This window comes from Lissotriton helveticus, chromosome 11 (genome assembly GCF_964261635.1).
Source record: "Lissotriton helveticus chromosome 11, aLisHel1.1, whole genome shotgun sequence".
Lineage (NCBI taxonomy): Eukaryota > Metazoa > Chordata > Amphibia > Caudata > Salamandridae > Lissotriton > Lissotriton helveticus.
In genome coordinates, this window is record NC_136072.1 from 15,389,477 (window position 1) to 15,410,843 (window position 21,367).

At 39.8% G+C, this 21,367-nt stretch overlaps 1 protein-coding gene across 1 annotated transcript in view; it reads right to left on the reverse strand.

Moving 5' to 3' along the window:
* LOC144791347 (uncharacterized) overlaps positions 1–21,367 on the reverse strand; it is a 363,412-nt gene that overhangs the window by 100,091 nt on the left and 241,954 nt on the right. The window contains exons 76-85 of the mRNA XM_078666025.1: positions 19,970–20,253; positions 18,859–19,130; positions 12,815–12,967; positions 11,146–11,405; positions 8,297–8,381; positions 7,095–7,199; positions 6,499–6,740; positions 4,361–4,644; positions 3,989–4,263; positions 2,511–3,109 (exon numbers count right to left, since the gene is read on the reverse strand). Of these exons, the coding sequence (XP_078522151.1) occupies positions 2,511–3,109; positions 3,989–4,263; positions 4,361–4,644; positions 6,499–6,740; positions 7,095–7,199; positions 8,297–8,381; positions 11,146–11,405; positions 12,815–12,967; positions 18,859–19,130; positions 19,970–20,253 (2,559 nt within the window). The remainder of the gene's footprint in view (positions 1–2,510; positions 3,110–3,988; positions 4,264–4,360; positions 4,645–6,498; positions 6,741–7,094; positions 7,200–8,296; positions 8,382–11,145; positions 11,406–12,814; positions 12,968–18,858; positions 19,131–19,969; positions 20,254–21,367) is intronic.

Sequence of the window (21,367 nt, forward strand, 5' to 3'; positions counted from 1 at the left end):
TGGTTGTTGTAACTGGTATGGGTATCTCCATTTTTTTGAAAATTTTAGTTTCTATTTTTGAATATGTGTTTCAAGGGTTACATTACAGTGAAAAGAGGTCTGTCACTCTGTCACAAGGATGGTGTCATCAGTGATGTCATGACTGATGTCACTGACCATGTCATGAGTGATGTAATATGTGACGTCATCAGCAGTGCATTGCACGCGCAAGTTATAGTGAGTCCAATTAACTATAACGTGGGAATTTCATTGGTTTTATGCGAGTAAAATTTCCAACTAACTATAACTGGTGTCAAACCTATGGTTTTTTCTGTGAATTTCATAGGTTTTGTAAATGCTATTTCCTAACTATAACGTGTGTAAAACCTATGGTTTTTTCAGTGAATTTCATAGGTTTTTTAAATGCTACTTCCTAACTATAACGTGTTTAAAACCTATGGTTTTTTCAGTGAATATATATATATATATATATATATATATATATATATATAAAATTTCTATGGCAAAATGAAACCCCTCATTGTGTTCCTTTTCAAATTAAATGTATTAAGTGTTACCACATTATTCCAACCAAGATGACTTCAGGTGTGCCATACTTTTGTCATAAGTAAGACTGCTAGCGTTCTAGTTGTTCTTTAGAACACTCTGGGACATTCTGTCATTGGGCTATAGTTGGGCTACATCTGGCTGATATTTGGGCTACATTTGGGCTCTTTTGTCTCTGGTGGCCATCTTGGGAGACTGCATATCAGAATTTTTTTTATGAAATATAAGAGGATTTGAGAAGTCACTCAAAATGTGCCCTAATTTTTCTTTCTTCAGCACTAATCATAATTTCTATGGCAAAATGAACCCCCTCATTTTGTTCCTTTGCAAATTAAATGTTTTAAGTGTTAACACTTTATTCCAATCAAGATGACTTCAGGTGTGCCATACTTTTGTCATAAGTAAGACTGTTAGCGCTCTAGTTGTTCTTTAGAATACTCTGGGACATTCTGTCATTGGGCTATAGTTGGGCTACATCTGGCTGATATTTGGGCTACATTTATTTTTTTTGTCTCTGGTGGCCATCTTTGGGCTACATTGGGCTACATTGGGCTACATTTGGGCTCTAACATATATATAGCCCAATGTAGCGCAATATATATTTTTTCAAAGTTAATTTTCTCAGCAACTACTTAACAGATTTACACCATTCAAATAAAAGCGTAATCTGCAAGCCGGACTCTACCTTTCTACCAAATTCCTTATAAATCCATTCAGCCGTAGCCGTGTCTAAACGTCCTATGGTAAATAACATGGGGAAAACACGTTTTGGGACCCCCTTTTATCTCAGCCCCTACTTGACGAATCCCCCCCAAACTTTCAGGAAAGGAGCGGAGCGGAGCCGGCCATCTTCTTTAAGGAATTCGCAAAGATTCGTCCACCGGTGCCAAAGTTATTCTCAATAGAATGTTGCGGATTTCCTATGGAAACTAGGTCCTAACTACTGTCATTGGGCTATAGTTGGGCTACATCTGGCTGATATTTGGGCTACATTTGGGCTCTTTTGTCTCTAGTGGCCATCTTGGGAGACTGCATATCAGAATTGTTTTGATGAAATATAAGAGGATTTGAGAAGTCACTCAAAATGTGCACTAATTTTTCTTTCTTCAGCACTAATCATAATTTGTATGGCAAAATGAACCCCCTCATTTTGTTCCTTTGCAAATTAAATGTTTTAAGTGTTAACACTTTATTCCAATCAAGATGACTTCAGGTGTGCCATACTTTTGTCATAAGTAAGACTGTTAGTGCTCTAGTTGTTCTTTAGAACACTCTGGGACATTCTGTCATTGGGCTATAGTTGGGCTACATCTGGCTGATATTTGGGCTACATTTGTTTTTTTTGTCTCTGGTGGCCATCTTTGGGCTACATTGGGCTACATTGGGCTACATTTGGGCTCTAACATATATATAGCCCAATGTAGCCCAATATATATTTTTTCAAAGTTAATTTTCCCAGCAACTACTGAACAGATTTACACCATTCAAAGAAAAGCCTAATCTGCGAGCCGAACTCTACCTTTCTACCAAATTTCTTATAAATCCATTCAGCCGTTCGAGCTGTAGCCGTGTCTAAACGTCCTAAGGAAAATAACATGGGGAAAACACGTTTTGGGACCCCCCCTTTTATCTCAGCCCCCACTTGACGAATCCCCCCCAAACTTTCAGGGAAGGAGCGGAGCGGAGCAGGCCATCTTCTTTGAGAAATTCGCAAAGATTAGTCCTCCGGCGCCAAAGTTATTCTCAATAGATTGTTGCGGATTTCCTATGGAAACTAGGTCCTAACTATAACTACCTACTGGCGACCGCTAGTAGGTAATATATATATATATATATATATATATATATATATATATATATAAATATATATATATATATATATATAAAATTAAGTGAACTTGTTGAACTAATTCCTAAATTATTTTGAACAAAATAATGCAGATCAAGAGAACTTAATTGCTTACCAGTACTCGATCACGCTCATTTCTGATGATCTGTACTTGTTGACCATACACGTGGACAATGACCTTCTGCACATAAGATACTGACGGGTTCCCGCGATGCTGGTTCTTGGCTTCTACATTGAAATATGGCAGCGACGTGGAGTTGGTGCAGAGTTTGGCCAATGTGTAGGTGCAGAGGCCCATGAAGGGATGGTTCTGACTGTCAAAGGTGCTGTAATGAGGGTCATTGTGGACTCTACAGATGCCATAAGTGTAGGGGATACAGCCGGGCTTCCCATTAGAAATCCCACAGTACTGGTCCTTCCCACATGCAGCATCTTTACACACCAAACTGCCACCTGGGGATGGACAGCGGCACTTTTTGGAGCAGGTGTCATCGGTCCAGTGTTCAGATCCAACCGGATAGTGTTTGTCGTCCTCCCAACATCCGCACTGAGCACGGGGGACACACTTGTCGTGGTAGAGGAGATACCCACTGTCGCAGACACAGCCTTCAATGCATGGACGGTCGCAGGTGGATGGAGAGTTGGGAGACACACAGGTACCTGGGCAGGCAGTGCCACACTGTTCATAGTGACTGTTGGCGCCGCAGTGGATTGCTATCAAAAGAGGACAGTATGTTATGTAAATAACAACTATATAATTACTTGTTTACTGATAAATAATCATTACATGGTGATTTACACTCAGCATTGGCAATGTTACATGTTAAGATAATGAGTAGTATTGTGTGATAATAATGAATAAGGACATGTACATGTTTATTCACAAGATTTGTGCTTACAAACATTAAAGTCTTAAACATTGTACAAGTCCCTCAACAAGGACATCGTAAACTGTGGAAAGGAGGATCTAAAACCTGACAATACCTCTGAGTGAGAATATTTTTTAGCAGAATATAAGACATTAGGAATCGACTTAAAACTGTCTTGGAATGAAGCTGATATTTCCTAAATTTCTTATGGTCTCCTCCTAAAATTTAATTCCAGAGTTGAAATTACACTAAAATATAATTCTTTATGTGACCGTCAATATATAGAAGATCCTTTACAATGTATTACTACTTTATCCAGAACTTTAATAGTCTTTTAAGAATGTGGTTCACAATTTGCTTATTCATCTTAACAATTATAATTTGTGGAAAAGAAATACCAAATGAAATACCGTAGATTGGAATTTGTTTTCACTTTCTCCTCCACTGAGAATGTAGTCAAAAGTTGATGAAAAGGAGCTCTACGTTAAAAATACCTGTGGATAACATCCTTTGTGGGATGAGTAATCCCATTAGCAATACTAGACACCCGCTACAACATTGTTACCTATAATGTCCCAGCCAACAAGTAAATACTATTGAAACATGCATAATAAAGCAAATTGGATTTATTTTTACTCTGTGGCACAGGAGCTCTGGTCTGGAAGATAGAATGTAACCATTCCTATTTTGTCTAAAACCCAAGACAGCTGGTCTTGCTACTTACGACAGAATGTTGCGTTCCTCCATGGCTGGATCGTAACCCCCTCGGCTTGGCAGGCATCGGCATATGATTGCAGGCTCTTACACAGGGCACTAGGGTCCATTTGCAATTCACACAAGTCATACACACAATTATTTAGGTAATGCAATGGGTTCAAGACATTGTGGCACTGCTGGAATGGTCCGGACGTATCGGTGATGATGCCACAGAAGTGGTTGCTTTCTATGGTGTGCCGGTCCTCTTTTGTACAGTTTGGCTCAATGGGTACTGTAACACACCTATGAAAGTACAATGACACATGTGTATGTTCGTGTTTATGCACAGACATTAGATGCACTTTAATTATTAAATATAGCTTCTTGAATAAATACCAACCTGGTGTCATTGTCCACCTGCCAGCTGTTGCCCAGACTGGTGGAATCTGCCTCCAGACCTCCATCAGGGTTCATGAAGTCATCCACGGGGTCGCCGTTGTAGTTGCCACACATGCCGCAAACCTTCTCCTTATAGAAGTCGAGAAGAGTCACCTCCACTCTGTGTACCCCATCGAACCTCACCGTCAGCCCAAAGTCCGTAGTAACAAGGGCGTACTGTCCACTGAATGAGACTTGCAGTCCTGGCTGCACTGTTGTTGGTAAAATCTCTGATTTGCCATCGACCTAGCAACAATTAATTCAGATATTATAGTTCTAGAAATAAAAACAATATTCCTAGACACTATATACAATGCTAAATTAAAGAAAAACAGAAAGAAAATAGAGTGTACCAATATCACCAGTACATGCAACATATTTGACAGGAAATTGCTATTTAAAAACATTGGTAAAGACACTAGTTCTGGATTAAATTGGCACCGAATGTAAGCAGAGGCATTCACATAAAGAATTTACATACGTTGTATACACAAATGCTGTTCATCACATTCACTCAGAGGGACAAGCAAAGTCAAAATGTCAGGACGCGTCACACACTGATTTAAGGGAAGACACATATTCTCAGGGAGACCAATCAACAAAAGGAGAAAGACATGGCACAGCCTCAGATGGCAAACAAAGACAAGAGAACCGTTTTGCCAATTCCTTACCAAGTATTCCCCCAACCAATCCAAGGTGTTAACACTTCCTCAAGCCCAGTACAATATGTTTTGTGCAATGTGATTGGTTTTGAGAAGTGGGTGCCTGAAGCTCGAACTATGACAGGATAATTTAGAAGACTGTGGTTGTAGTCTCACTTAACAGACAGCTTAAGGGAATCCTCCGGAGGTGATCACCCTAGCTCAGCTGAATGATGGGGGAAGAGGACAGTTACAACAACCAATAGCTGTAACGTGGGTTGATCAGCATGGGTCACACTTACAACAACTATTGTCTGAGAACCTGGACTATTTTTTTCCCCTTTGTGTATTAATGGCATTAGCTCCTTGAGACACTGCTTGTTGAACCGGGTAAAAGTACATACTGAGTAGGACAACTGAGGCACAATATTTCTGGTTTATGTACAACATCCTGGTACATCTCAAAAGCCTTCTGCAATGGATGTTGGTTTAGGTGGCTCAAGGGAAGTAACACATACATCTTTATTTGACCTCAGGGTCACAAGTTTAAATCCTAGTACTTTAACTCAGCTTTTCATCCTTCCAAGGGTGATTCAATGATTACCAATGAACGGTCCAATCATTTTCTAACAACAGTGCTAGGATACCTCCTAGACATGAGAAGCATTTATTTTCTACTACTTCTTTTCAGTTCTTCAGGCCAGGGGACATTAGCCAAGAAGGACCTCACCTCATTGATGTGGCAATCTGAGATGCTGGGTCTTGTCTTGTCAGATGAGGCACAGAGTTTTCATATACACAATCAATCAACTATTGAAGCTGTTACCAGAGCCAATCACAAGCCACAATAGAGTTTAAAAGCCAAACACCCAGTGAGCAATGAGAATATCACTCGCTAATCCCGTAAAATGCACTCTCACATCAATCCAAGCTAGGTATATTTTACCACTTCCAGTAGATTATGCTTCTTCCTACATTGTTGGTTATGAGTACGAAGGCTCGCCCAGCACTGGTCCTACTCATACAACGGCACACACGGCCAAAATAACTGCTTGTTGACTCAGGATTCTGGACAAGTGCCCAACAAATACATACCACAAAGAGGAAAGAGTGCAGTAATTCCCATTTAGATTCATTCCATGGCTGCACCAATGAAATGGCCTTACGCCACTGCAATAGCTTTCGACCTATATTATCAGTGAAAGATACATTAACCAATGGTAGAGGGGCTGACCTACGTCCCTTTCCCTGTGTACTGATCATATAAGCTCCACGATATCGCCATCGAGATCTCAAGCAAGACCTCAAAAGTAGACCCTTCGCAAATGTGACTGTTTACAAACAACAAAGTGGAGCATTTCATACTGTGGTCACTCTCCACCCACTTTGGTGAGTAAAGACATGAATAATTAACTCTATCATTGTACTCAGACTAGACAATGTTATGTTTCAAACCAACCTTAACTTTCCTGTCCTTCTCCAGGGTAATCCTGTGCCCATAAACATCTACATTCACGTATTTGACGTATGACACCCGCGTGTTCCCGTCTCTGTGCTCATTGGCTGCTTCCACATTGAAGTATGGGAGGGAGCTATTGGTGTTGCACACTTTAGATAAGGTGTAGGTACAGATTCCCATGAAATGATGAGCCTGATTATCGAAGGTGTAGTAATGCGGGTCTCCTTCCACGACACAGGAATCTGTAGGAGAAAAACAGCAACACAAGTATTTAGCAAACACCAACTGTGCACAGTGGGAAAATGGAATTATCCAAAGAGCATGTGGTTATACATGCAATCCCAAAATTACATTTTTATGTATATATTTGAAAGAATGTTGCAAATTTGAAAGGACATCGGGAATAGAAAGGCAGTAGAAACAGAGAAGGCTGTAAATACAGGAGAAATGTCAGGCACAACCACAAATGAGATGATGTAATAACCTTCATCTTTCAAGGTCACAGACAAGAAGAAGAAGTGCTTAGACCTATGTACTGTTGCATCAAAGGGGAAAGCATGAGACAAATAAATGAGCGATTATTGAACAAGTACTACCTGAAGTTGGCGGTACAGACGAGCTGGTGGTCGTTAAGGTGGCAGGAGTTGAGGGGGCGGAAGTTGAGGGACTGGCGGTTGAGGTAGGTGTCGTAGAGGTAGTATCTGGGTATTCGGATCATCGAGAATGAGAAAAAACCTTTAGTTAATGGAAAACTGAAAAGATGTCACATTACAGACCCCATCACTGGCACTTGTTCCAAGCCCCTTCCCATTTGCTAATGGCTCACCACTACACGTTCGTAGTCCATAAAGTATTGATTTGTAACCTGATTTCAGTTGGAAAACATTAATACATACATTCAGATTCAATATTTGGAAGGGATGCAGAGAATGCGCCCCTTCCAAATAATGAATCTATATTGGGTCACAAACCCAAATTGTGATTCAGTAATTTTTTTTTTCAATTAGCAATTTGTGTTTTGTGCATACCGAAAGACATTTTTGCGTTTGGAAATAGCCCAATTTTGAGAATCATGCAGTTTGCGACCACAATGCGCCTTCGTACATCTGGCTCTGAATACTTTAAATGTAAAGTGATTGTGAAAAAACTCCTTATGCTATATGGTGAATATATTATATCCAGAGTTACTCTCCCTAAATATTCATCAGGGATTACACTGGTTTATAACTCACCTCACAAAGGGGGTACTTTGCATATATTTGTTAACATCATTTACATTTTGAAATTATGATTCATGAAACATATTCATGATTGATGACATTTCACCTCATTAAATCAAATCTCCCCAACTGTAAGAAGTTAGAAGTGGAATTCAGGGTTCCTTCATGTGGAATTCTGAATTTATTGGAAAGTATGGGTGATATTCAAACATCTCTAGATCTAGCAAATTCTGCCAAGATCAGTTTATACTCAGTTAAAAGTTCATCAGTGATTGATTTGTAATTGTGTATTGTGCAACATTTTAAACAGAATTTTCAGTATGAACACAAGTGTCAGCTGCAGTATACTCATCTTTTAAAAATTAAAGGACAAAATCCATGTTTGCCACAACAGTGCAACTGTTCAACAATGATTCACACGACAGTGTTCACCAATGATGCCAACAACAGTGTCAGTGATCACCAATGATTCACACAACAGCGCTGGTGTTCACCGATGATTCACACGACAGTGCCAGTGTTCACAAATGATTCACACAACAGTGTCAGTGTTCGCCTATATGTTCCATAAACCTTACCAACACATGAGCCATCAGAAATGTAGATATCGTCCACAGCTACGTCACTCCGGTAATCATTACCCCTCATGCCTTCGATGATGACCTGTGAAAAGAAGAGTGCAGAAAAATTAAATCAGCTGCAGAATCACTAGCAAGGAGAGAGTACTGCTCTCTTGTGACAGCTCAGTGTTGACAACACTGCAGGATTTTATGGGATTTGGTGGAATAAATGGATTAACACTTAATTTGTGAAGTTGAGACACCTTTTTCACGATTATTATCATAAAGATAAAGGAGTGAATACTCTTTGTATAACATTATAAATCATTGATATCTTTTGATTTTTTTTCACAGGACACTGCATGTCTTTACATGAAAGCAGACAATCTGTTTGCCTGTCACCAGCTGCATGTTATAATTGTGCACATTTGTTTATATTTACTAAGATGTGGAAAAACAGGCCCCCTTCTCACACCCTAGGACAGCACACTCCAAAGGACTGAACACATGTGGCCATAAAAGCCAAGGATGCTCACAACAGCAGTAAGGATAGATGAACAACCCTTGAGAAAGGAAATGCTGTTGGGGGCTCCAAGTACCTTCAGTTTCAACAGTCCTTATAGAGGCAGTGCAAGTATGTATAGCGCAAACCTAGCTGGCAAACAAGAGTTCCATGACGGACTATGCTATCACACCGCTTGCCTTACAAGGCTGTTAATTTTATTACTAGACCAAAGCATCCACTTATGCATGCCCCTTTCTAGTTTATTCTCAACATCAGCCAGTAAGGAGAGGAACAACAAAAATAGCAAATTACAATAAGAAGTAGAAATAGATCTTCTAACAGAGCATACACACTGTTGTATGGCATTAGTAACTAATCAGCATTTAGATCATTGCAATGTTGGGAGCTCTATTGAATACGATGGAGTGTTCTGGGGTTCTAATGGCCGGTAAAAGCCCTTAGAGCAACGTTCCAATGTTGTTGTTCACAGCTGTTGCTGTGAACAAGGGCCTTAGGGAGACCAGCTGGAGAGGCCCTTTAATGGCCCACTGCTGTGGGCTGTAAGGCTATAGTAAACCACAAATGTCTTGATGAGCTTTCCTTTCTAGCTTCTGGGGCAGTCAGCTAAGTGTCCTTTCTTCTTCTCTGGGATAGGTTCTGAGCATCAGCTCTGACCCACTGGAGCCTGTGTCACACTCTTCTCTCCACGTCTTTAGCTTGTGCCCCATCCTCAGGACTGGCACTGTTGTGAGTGACAGCGAGTGTGACATGCATGGAGACAGTTTTGTGTTTTTTCTTGCACCTTGTACTCTGTTTAACTGAGTGTGTATGAAGTCCACCCACATTCCTGGTGGCAGAATTAGCTTCTTTAAGGCTTTGTCCCTTATTTTTTGGAATGTATGTGCCCTAACAATATTTACATTTGGTGAACAACATAAATAATTCAAGCATATTTCTTTAAATGTATTAATATTTCACTGTAGAGCAAACAATACATATGTAGGCAGGAAGCTGTGTAAACCCTTTATCACTTCCGCCCAAGAAAAAGATTGATTCTAAATTGTTCACTGTATTTTTGGCAACTCAACAGATATATTGTATGTATTCTCATGCAATGTTATTTCTGGTTATGTAAATATTAAGTTCTTTCACTTGATATTGATGACAATAGTGAGCCTGTGGAGTCCCATTTCAAATCAGACATTGACTAAGACCAGGAGATCTTCAAAACAAATGTACCTAATTTTCTTGATCAATCAGTGACTTGTTCAGTAGGAAAAGCTACTTATAGCTCTATGCAAGCAGTCAGCCAAGTGTCTTTATTTCTTTAATTAATAATGACATTTTATAAGATGCTGACTGGTCCACAGTTTATATGACTGTTTACAGTAAATATATTACTTATTCTTTAGAAGAGGTCAATAATATGCTCCGAACATGTTTAATAAGAACCTCCAGCTTTGTGATAAAATTTTAATTTTCCATGTTTTAATGCAGCAAAGTTCAATTTTTAATAAAGACAAGGAGGGGAGTAGTATCCCACTACAACTATTATTTTTACTTTGATGTTGTGACAAACAACCAATACAGGGCTTTTCTCCTGATTTAGATTTTGCCACACTTGGACACCTACTGGCTCATGGACACACGGACGTTTCTCTGGAGATGCATTATTAGACAAACAGCCGGGCCGCCACCAGCAGAAGGTGACCTAGTAGTTTTTAAGAGCAAGAAATGTATCCCTGTTGGTTCATGTGTTAGTTGGTATAGCACGTCATCGATAAACCTGGCACACGTTTGTGGGGAATGGACACAACACAATCCAGTCATTTGTGAAGCCTGATTTGCCAAATACTGAGGATGTCATCAGGTTGAAAGTTTTATAAGTTAGCAAGTTTGTGATTTCCAGACAATATTTGTTGTTTTATTTCTCCTCATGTGGCTAAGATTTTCCTACAAATCAGTTGAAATGGTGTGGAGATGAAATAAGATGTCATATTGAAGAGTCGTGGAGCAGTTAGACTGGGTGTAAAATACCACAAAAAAGGAGCATCAGAATCTGTATTTGTTATTATACAATATGCAAATACGGCAATCAATAAATAATAACAATTAAATATCATTAGAGTTAGGCTCATGAGAAGTATAATAAGTCATAAGACACCAAAAACATGGTAGGCAGTAAATACAGCACCCTTCTGACTGTTTTAATACTACTGTTTAGCTTGAAAAACAGGCAAGAGTCCTTTGCTCATTGTTGTTCAACATTATTTTCCTCAATTATGAAGATATCAGAAATGAGATTAATGTACATTTTTACTGCACAAAGATCAAGTTGCTTGACCAACAATCAATCACCCACCTGCTGAATGCTGGATCCGTGCAGAAGGACTTCCCCAGAGTACCACCTGTCCCCCTTGTTGCCGGAGTCTGACCAAACCAGCACTTGCGGTCCTAGCTTCTCCCTCACATAGATCTTCAGTGCCATTGTTCGTGCCACTCCGTACATGTGATACCAGAAGCGTAAACACTGCGGACCGCTGACGCTGCACTCGGGACTGATCAAATGGGCAAAGTCTCCAGAGCTGGACTCACTGCCATCAATATAGATATAATATCCATCTGGAAGATAAAAATAAATATTTGTTTCAAAGTATTAATTGTATAAGTGTACAAATCTCATCTGGAAGACCAAAGAATTCAAGCAAATTTAGGCAACAATCTCCTCTTTTAGATCAAAATTATGGACAGCTGGATTGTACATTAAAAAAATACGTCAGACAAACAATTGATGAAATTGTGGTCTAAAATTATTTTTAAAATAATCTTACTTATTAGAATTAATTTAGTTTTGTGCCAATTACCATATATTAGGACTAGGTGGGCTGACAATTTAGGATGTCAAGCTCTCCTGTGTGTAACTGTTGTTTATGCAATCAGATAGACAAGGGTAACAGATGTACTGCCCTGTGTGTGGACACAAGTACTAATATTAGATTGCAAACTTGTATAATTAAATCTTTAATTTTATCATTGTTTTGTGGTATAACGCAATGATCTATAGTTGTGCACCACAAGTGGCCAATGCAAAAAAGACCATCTGTAGATTTTCAAAACTGTTACAACAAGACTGTGAAGGTGGAAAGTGAAATAAGCCCTGAAATAACCAGAAATATTTGAGTTTTTGTATCTGCGAAAACCTCAAGGAGAAGATTACTTCATTTTAATTTCATGACACTGGTGGAGATTTAAATCCTTTTGATTAGTGGAAGCAAACCCTTTCCACCAGGGAAGCAGTTTTTTAACCTGACACTTTTCAATATCATGAGCTGTATCTCACTGGAAAATATGGAGCTGGCCAAGTGGACTTCCAGTGTCTGGCTTTACAGGTAAACAATATGTTTGTGATTAGCTCTCTAACTAACACACCATGGAATAAATCCATGGAATGCATTTGAAATTAGATATATTGGAACACTCGCAATCTTCAACATAGTAAGCACTGAAGAGAAGAAAAATATGTCTTGTCCCCTTCATCTTCAGAATATGAGTTGCACAACTTGGTGTACAACTAAACATTGATGTGTTTGGATACTTATTGCTATGTTATCATCTGATTTTTCTAATTCTAGCTCTGAAGCCGAGACAGTCATGGCCTCCCTTCAAGACCAAGCTAGGAATCTCACCATAGTTCCATTTGCTAATGTGTTAGTGTACACTCTTTTGAGCTCAAGTTAATAGTTATAGGAATTCTAGTTGTAAATCAGAGTAAGAAGTCTTGTAAACACACTTTTCACAATATAACAACAACACCATTGTACACTCCATTTCACAACCACATTTTCTGCTTCACATGTTTTGTATTGGCTTATTTAGGTATATTGAGCAGTACCTTGGCATAAGAAAAGAGCTCTCCCACGCATTCAAAGGTTCATCAAAAACACTCATTTAAGCAGGTGTCCTTTCATCAATTCCAAGTTTCATAATCATAAACAGTTGACATACAGATCAAACTTCTATTGTGCACCTACCTCCTGTGGTGTGGTCAAACGAAGGGCCAGTCGATTGGGTTGGAGTCGACCCTCTGTTCCGTTTCCAGTCAAGTGTATCTGTCTTAGACTGTGTCCACGTACAGAAGTCCTTGTCAAAGGAGCAGGACAAGGGACAATGTGATGATGGGGCGCCTTCAGAAAAATAAAGAGGAAAGCTCTGCATAAAACACCAGTCAGAGGGGTCTGCACCTTTGTTTGATCACCCCATCACAATGCGTACTAACAGCCCACTTCCACTTGTACAAAAAGCAGCATTTCTTTTACGGATATAAACTTTCAGTCAAAATAGTAATAGTTAGTAGAAAGAAACATACCCTACTGATAGTCATAGGTAGTATATTTACTGAATAGAACATAACTAAATAGAGAATTATAGCCTTCATTTTTATCTTAATGACATCATTGGTCTGCAGGGAGAGAGGTTATTTCAGAGTGATGGGTGTGGTATGGCTACATTCCTACACCGACTGTGCTTTGGATCAGAATAGAAGATTCTTAGATTAGCGAAGCTGCGAAGAATCCTAGGTCAAGTTGAGGAAGAACTGAACTAGTAGAGGTTAAGGGATGAGAGACATAGTGTAGAGATGAATGAACTGCACTCTAGGGAGAAGAGATGAACTCCGGACCACACCAGGGCAAAGCCACCCTTTTAAATATCTATGTCAGCGACATTGCAGATGCACCGGAAGATCATTTTACCCCGTGCAGACTAGATCCTCACATTCAAGTTTATAGAATTGTGATATAGCTTTAAAGAAAAGCAGACAACACTGATATCTACAACAGATACATTAACTAGTAGAAATGAGGTCAGATTAAAACAAATGACTAATACAAAGGTCACTTATTTAAAAATCATAATCCCTGACCATGACGGGCCACAATCCGGAGAGCAGCATCTAAGCTGACCACAAATGATCAATTGAAAGACAGATAAAGAAAATGCTACTTACCCAGTATGCATCTGTTCTTGGCATATAGTGCGGTAGAGACAAATGTGAAATACAATTTCTTACCTGGGAGGTAGCCTTCCTAATAGCCATCACTTCTCACAGAAGAGTCGTGAGCTTCAGGCACTAACCATTGAGGAAACATTTTTGCAAATACATCAAAGAAAAGTGTTTCTTAGAACTAACCCTACATTCCCACCTAAAGAAATCTCTGCCTTTCATATCAACCAATCTGTTGAGTTGCCTGTGTTCTTCCCTCAACCAGATTCTGTGGTAGAACGTGCCCTTCACACATTAGATGTTAAAAGAGAATTACCTTACTAAATAGAAAGAACACAACCTTTTAGGTTAACCAAACAAGTCTTTGTTGCTTTTGCTCCACCACATAAAGGCAATCCCATATCAAAATCAGGCATTGCAAGATGGATAGTTACGTGCATTCAATTATGCTACATCAAAGCTAAACGCACACTAACAATTCCCCCTAGAGCGCATTCTACACACAAACTAGGGGATTCTATGGCATTCTTAGCAAACATACCCATAGCTGAAATCTGCAAAGCTGGAACATGGTCTACATCACACAGATTGACAAAACATTATTGTGTGGATGTGTTATCAAAACTTCAAGCTAGTGTGGGCCAGGCAGTTTTACGAACACTATTTCAAATCACTGCAGCAGCTACAGGTTAGCCACAGTTTCAGAAATAACTGCTTTATAGTCTATAGCTCATATGCCTCGAACGGGAAATGGTACTTACCCAGTATGCATCTGTTCTTCGCATTTGGAGCAGTAGAGTTATATGCACCCACCTGCCTCCCCTTGTTCCGTTTGCAATGATATCTTACTTAGAGACAATTTACATGGACATCTACCTTTACTACTTTACTAACTCCATCATCACCCTTTATGGCAAAACAATCTAAGGATGGAGTCCATGCCCATGCACACTATCACCAAAAGTAGGAGCCACCTACTTCGTGACTACAAGACTTCTTAGAACACAAACAAATTGCAAACATCCGGGCCCAACACCAGATGGCGATCTATGCTAAAGAATATGTTCTACTGCTCATACGCCTCGAACATCCTCTTTCTCTTGGAAAGAATTGCCTTTCCTAAATGTTGATCGCAACAGAATCCATGCACAAGATAGTGCAGCAAAGATACGTAATCATATTTAAAAGTTCATGAAAAGGATGAATTAAGGTGAGGTCAGATGTTTACCTGAACTTGGAGGTGCGGTGGTGAAAATTGAAGGTGTTGTCCTGGTTGGGGTGGTGGGGGGCAGTGTGGATATAACGGGGGCACCAGTTGGAGGTTGGCCTGCAAGTGAAGCATAGTTTCATTTAATTCTGATGTAGGAAATAGAAATGTAATATTGGGAAGCTCATCACTGGTGAAGCTAAATATCTATTTGACAGATAAAGTGACAGACAAAGGCTTCAAGTAAAGCAAGAAGGGGGTCAGGGGCATCTCTGCTGAGTACAGCTCCCTATCTCATTCTGGACATAAAGCCTCCACAAATTTTTTTTTTTCTTTCAGAGTTTTATATAGCGTGAACTAGACCCGAACCGAATCGGGTATCAGAGCGCTCTACATAACACCAGTTACGTTACATGAAGACACACATTCATTTTAGGCACGGGGAGATTAAGTGATTTTCCTAGAATCACAGGAGGTTTTGGCGTCGTTACCGAGACTCGAACCCAGATTCCCAGGTACGAGGTCGAGCGCCCTAGCCGTTAGGCCAACTGATGTCTGCAGTGGGAGACTCATAAAAAAGACGAACCTTACCCAGGCAGTCCTTACCTAACCTCTTCTTAGGCAGGACACAAAAATGATATGCCCATCCAACTACATCAAATGCTTTTTTCAGAGTCCAATTAAAGAGCCAACACTCAGGGGATACAGGGGTGGCTGCCTTCTTTGATAGATACACCCAGTGATCCATAAATCTCATATTATCAATATACCCAGGTTAACATGGGTACAAATAGGATGCTACCTTTGATATAGAACTCACCAGGAATCTCACCCTGCCCTGGTGATCTGCACGCTGGCCAGACAGACAAACATCAGGCACCTCTTCAGAGATCTCTCACTCGAGGAGTGCCTGACTCTCATCTGACAGATTGGGGAGGAGTAAGGGTGAGAAAAGTATTGATTTCATTGGCCATTGCCTTATGTTCAGAGGTGTACAGGGAAATATACCAAGAGGCAAAGTGACCCAGTGTGTCAAGGGGATGAGTCAACATGCATCATACATAGGAGGGAGCCGCTCTGGTGTAATTGTGCATCCAGCGTTCTCCCATTGATCATACTTCCGCCAGCACACATTGGGAAAGTACATGTTTAAACATAGTTTAGCTACAACATACTGCCATTAATGAATTAATGCTATTCACCAAAAACAAACAGCCCAAATATGGCCTCCCTTTAGAGCCATGATACACACCAGCATAGGCCTCATTGAGTGGCTGGAGAAGTTTGATCATATAGCCCCTTCTCTAATGCAACTCAGAAGAATCCCCATAACTTCCCGCAGTATCCTGAAGGACAGTTACATCATCAACTAAACTACACAAAGAGCCCTTATGCCAATCTGGCGGACAAGCTCAACATATCGAAGGTTCTCAACACACTAACAAACAGGAGCTCACCAGAATGGAAACAATTGTAAAAAATAACAAAACAAATCACCATAATCATCAGGACCAACCAACCCTCCCTCTAATTAGATGCCTGAAGAAGAACACCTTCAGAGAACAGTGCATTGGATCCCTCTAGAAGATCCGCCTCTAAACAGGAACTCAGGACCCCCTTTCATCTCCATCGTGGTAATGATCATTGATCCTACCAGTAACCAGGTACCGCTGTAGAGCTCGGTTTCCTCTGACTAGGTTTTTCTATCAAGAGACCAACATACATCCATACACAGAGGGCTGTGACGCTGCTCTCCGAGGAGGCAGAATTTGAATGGGAAAAATGGACAAAACACTTGAAGGAAACACAATCGCAATGCGATTGGAGACTTAGATGTTTGTTTTCTCCTTCCTAGTGATGTACAAACTGAGCTTGGGCGGCTGTTCACAGATTTCTAGGAAATATGTTCATAGCTGGAAGTGTGATACCACTGTTCACTTGTAATATATTATTATTACAAGTGAGGAATGACATCATCATTTAAATGACATGCACAATCAAAAGTTAGAACATACCTGTAAAAAGAAAAAAGGATACTTAATATTATATATTACTGAACGTACTCCCATGTGATACCTATATCATATAATACAATTAAATCTGCTGGGATCCTACCTCTGTTAACTTGCTTGTATTTTATACAAAAATGTTTTCATTATGTATAAATTTATGTATTTGACAGCATCAATGCTTTCCACAAAAGGATCAGTTGCTGAAGCAAGCAAACTATAGCTTCAGCCACGAGAGACATTAAGGAGAACTGGAATTGCACTTATGATCGGATGGACTTGATGCCCTATATTTACCTGATTCTGTGGTTATTGTCGTCCTGTCCGTCATTGTGCTGGTCATGGTAGTGATGGGGTTGGTTGTGATTGTGGTAGTTGTGGTAGAAATATTCACATCTGTAATAAAAAAAACATGTAATTTCCAGTGCATTAATATGTTTACTCCACAAATCACACCGTGCTCTAAATATCACTCTTCATATCTCTTAAAGTAACATATGTCTCTCTTTCAGGATTAGTTCCCAGGAATCCTAATCATTGGAAGAAAGGGCCATTCATATCTCTGCCTGAAGGCTCCTTTATCAGTTTGTTGACAACTATCAAAAATACAACACTCTTCAATTACAATATTCAATATAATTTTTTTTTTACAATTCCTATAGTTATTTTTACATTAAACTACTATATATTTTGTAGCTACTAAGGCCTTTAAAAAGAGCACACCTTGAATTACATCATTTTGTTGTTGTTCTATCTTTTATCTAATCCTTTCACATGTCTTCCCCTTTTCTATTTCATTAAATCAACACATTATTGAGACTTCAGTGATGAAGTGTTTGTTACATGTTAAACAAAATGCCTTTATCAATACACATTGTCTTGTATAGCTATTTCATATAATTAATTTCTTCTGTTGATATGTGAGGAGTTCTCCACCTTATCAATATATCTTAATGCAGTAAAATTGAGCCAAATGTAAAGAAGGAATTTGGGGTACTTAGGAGAAAGCAGAATAGCTTTAGGATTTGACATGGGTGTGCAAGGAAATTCCCAAGTTATTTTTCTCACTTTATAAGATGATCATGAGGCTTGTTTTTCTCCAAATAAACACATGGAATGGTAGAGAATAGCTGGTCTATCCCAATACAAGGTACACTGTGTAAAGATTCCAAGCAACCCTTTTTGGTTTACAGAGGCAAAAATGATAACACTAAAAGCTCTCTTTTGTGGTAGTGTGGGCAAACAGTTTACGCTTACCAGAGGGTAGTGCTAAGCATTTGTTGTTCTCACAGAGGCAATAAATGAGATACACACTCACGAATAAATCCAAGACCAATTTAGAAAAATAAGTCATATTTTTATATACATTTTGATATCAAGAACTTCCTTCAGGATACTCGCAGGGTCACTGTTTTGATTGCAATGCCTAGGCATACTTGGGGGGTCAGTGCTGTGCCTTGGAATGCTTATGATGTCTCTGCGGTGTTCAGGGATCAACGCTTCCATGGAGTCTTGTAGGGTGGGTACCATGCCTAGGAACGCTTGCAGGGTCGAGGCAGTATCTAGGTTTGTTTGCACAGTCTCCACAGCGCCTAGGCTTGCTTGGGAGATCAATACAGCGTACAAGCAGGCTCACATGGTCAGTCTGCAAATCAATTTCTTGTCTGCTTTTCCTTGGGCACGTTACAGGGTTTAATGTTTGGGTCATTTGCTTTCTGGAAGCGGACGCCACAGTGAAGTGAAATGACTCCTAATATATCCTAAACACCATATATTCTTCTATATTTGAAATAAAACAAATAGCATGAGAAGTATATATTAAACATGCATAAAATGATTAAACTCAGAATAAATTACCACAGACTGTCCCCTTCCTCCAGTCTCCCAGGTGTACTCCGGCCACTTCACAGGCTGACGCGTAGGAGCCCAAGGCTTGGCAGAGTTGGTCAGAGCTCCCTCCATTGGCGCACACGTCATAGACACAGCTCTCAAAGTATGACTGCGGTGGTATAAGCGCATGGCAGGGAGCGAAGGGGCCAGTTCCTGTAGTTAGGATCTTGCACTGTTCTCCGTACACTTGTTCCAAGGATGGTGAGCATACTATGGGTGGAATTATCGTAGAACTGCAACTAACGGACACACAAGGATGCATTGGTTATTGTGGCAATGCAAGAGGGTCTTTCCAGAAAAGGTTAGAAATATTGGCCAATGAGCAATTATGTAGAAATGGACAAGTCTTCATTCACTTAGCAAAGTGATCATGTATGTGGAACAAGGAGGTCCACCTATCGGAACATTGAATCAGCACGACAGTCCTAAAGTGCATGAGCATTTGATCCCACACAGGTCCCTTCTTCAGGATGAGACCTTCATGAATGCTATGTATTACAACTTGCACATCATTGTGCTTCATTTGCGCATTCGAAGTAATAGCAGATGCACCATCAGCAAAGGATCACCTTCAATATTCGAACAAAAACATAGCACAACTCATCTGAAATCCTGTTACTACTTAAGTAAATCCACATTACAAATGTATCGTAGGTAAATAGGAGTGGATATAGTTGTTTTGAGTACATTTTTCAAACGCTATGAAAATGATTGCAAAGTTAAAAAATTATGAAGATTTACACTTTGCAAAATGTGGGTGCAAATTATAACTTTTGCACCAGACATGGCACATAGTAAAGATTTTGCATATATTTTCATCTTGGCTGTGTTTCATTACAGTGAACATCATCTCACAAAGTGGTGAAAACGATCTTGCAATGTACAGAACAACTTTGAAAATATGACAGCAAATCTAATCTCAGAAATTGTGCACAATTTTCTAAAGTGCAAATTTCGGGAACATCACAAATCTGTGACAGTGTGAGAAAACTTTGAATGACCACAGTCATTGGTCATATTGTATTCTATGTGTCTTTTCTCTTTGCTAATACTTAGTGTCATCTGAGAAGGTACTTACTTCCATTCATCATCAGGCACCCTCCAGCTGTTTCCAAAGTCGTTGACGTCTTGAACCACATCACCACCTGGTTTCATGAAGTCATCTTTCGGGTTGCCGTTGTAGTTCCCACACAATCCACACAACACGTCTTTGTGGTATTCTTTCACTCTCACAAAGAGCTCGTGGTCGCCATTAAACTGAAGCTCGAGTCCAAAGTCTGTGGTCACCACAACGTAGGAGCCAGCAAGTGATATGTTCACTCCCGAAATATAGGCCGGTACATTGACCAATATATGATTGATCTAATGGGAAAATCAAAAAATAAAACACTAAACGAGCTTGCGAGGAGGGTGGTTTGCAGCTTAACATTGATGGGTCAGTGCAGAATAAGATCAGATAGCCTGTCTTAGTGATAAGATCAGACAGTCTGTCTTGGGGAGATAAGGACTTACATTTCAAGCATGGAGATTTTACCAGAGTCAAGAAGTGGAGATTTGGGGTATGTGTAGTAACTTAAAAGTGCCCAATGTTATGGTCTCTCTAGAAGTGACAGCACAGGAGGCTAGGACATTGACAAGGCATCTGAGGAGAGTGGTGTTGCTACCCGGGGTCATTAAGTAAGTGTGGCTTCTGGGCAAGAAGCAGAAACATCAGACAGAATGAAAGGCGAGTGACTGAGGGTTGAGGCACTGTTCAGCTAATGATACAGAAGATGTGTGAATGACAATAACAACTCAATCTCTTTTAAAGAGTCTTTTAAGGCACTCAAAGGAGAATCACTTGAGTGATGAAAGAGGGATCCCTCTTATTCACCTGATCTCATGGAGCTTTTAAATATTTCACAGGCGAGTTCACATATTTCGACTTTGGGCAGTGGTCGGATGCTAAACCTACTCTCCTAAATTCATTTCCACCTCTAAAACATGGTTTGTAAGAAACAAACACCAAATGACTTAAACTGACTTTTAATTATGCCCAAGTGTCATTATTGTCAACTGAACCAGATGGGATTGATTCTGGCTTTACACCACCCACATGTGTAATCTGAAAAGCATCTCAGCAGCACTGATATGTAGGTTTGGAGGGCTAACTTGTTGGACTAAAACCATTTTGATGCATGAGAGGGTCTTTCTGCCATTAGGTAAGTGTGTCTTGTTAACTAGGCACATAATGTGAAGAATAGCAACACCTGTGTATTGTGCCAGAGGTGCATTTGTTAGCAGAGAAATCCCAGAATGTGCTTTACTGCAAGATGGACAAAATTGACAATGTGTTAAACAGCATATTTGGGTGTCTTGGCTGAAGAATCAGAGGCAGAATCCACTTTGTGAACTTGTAATAAATAACAGAATTCTAATTAATTTGGAAACTTAAATTTGTGGGCCGACACCGGAACTAGTATTTCAAAAAGACGTT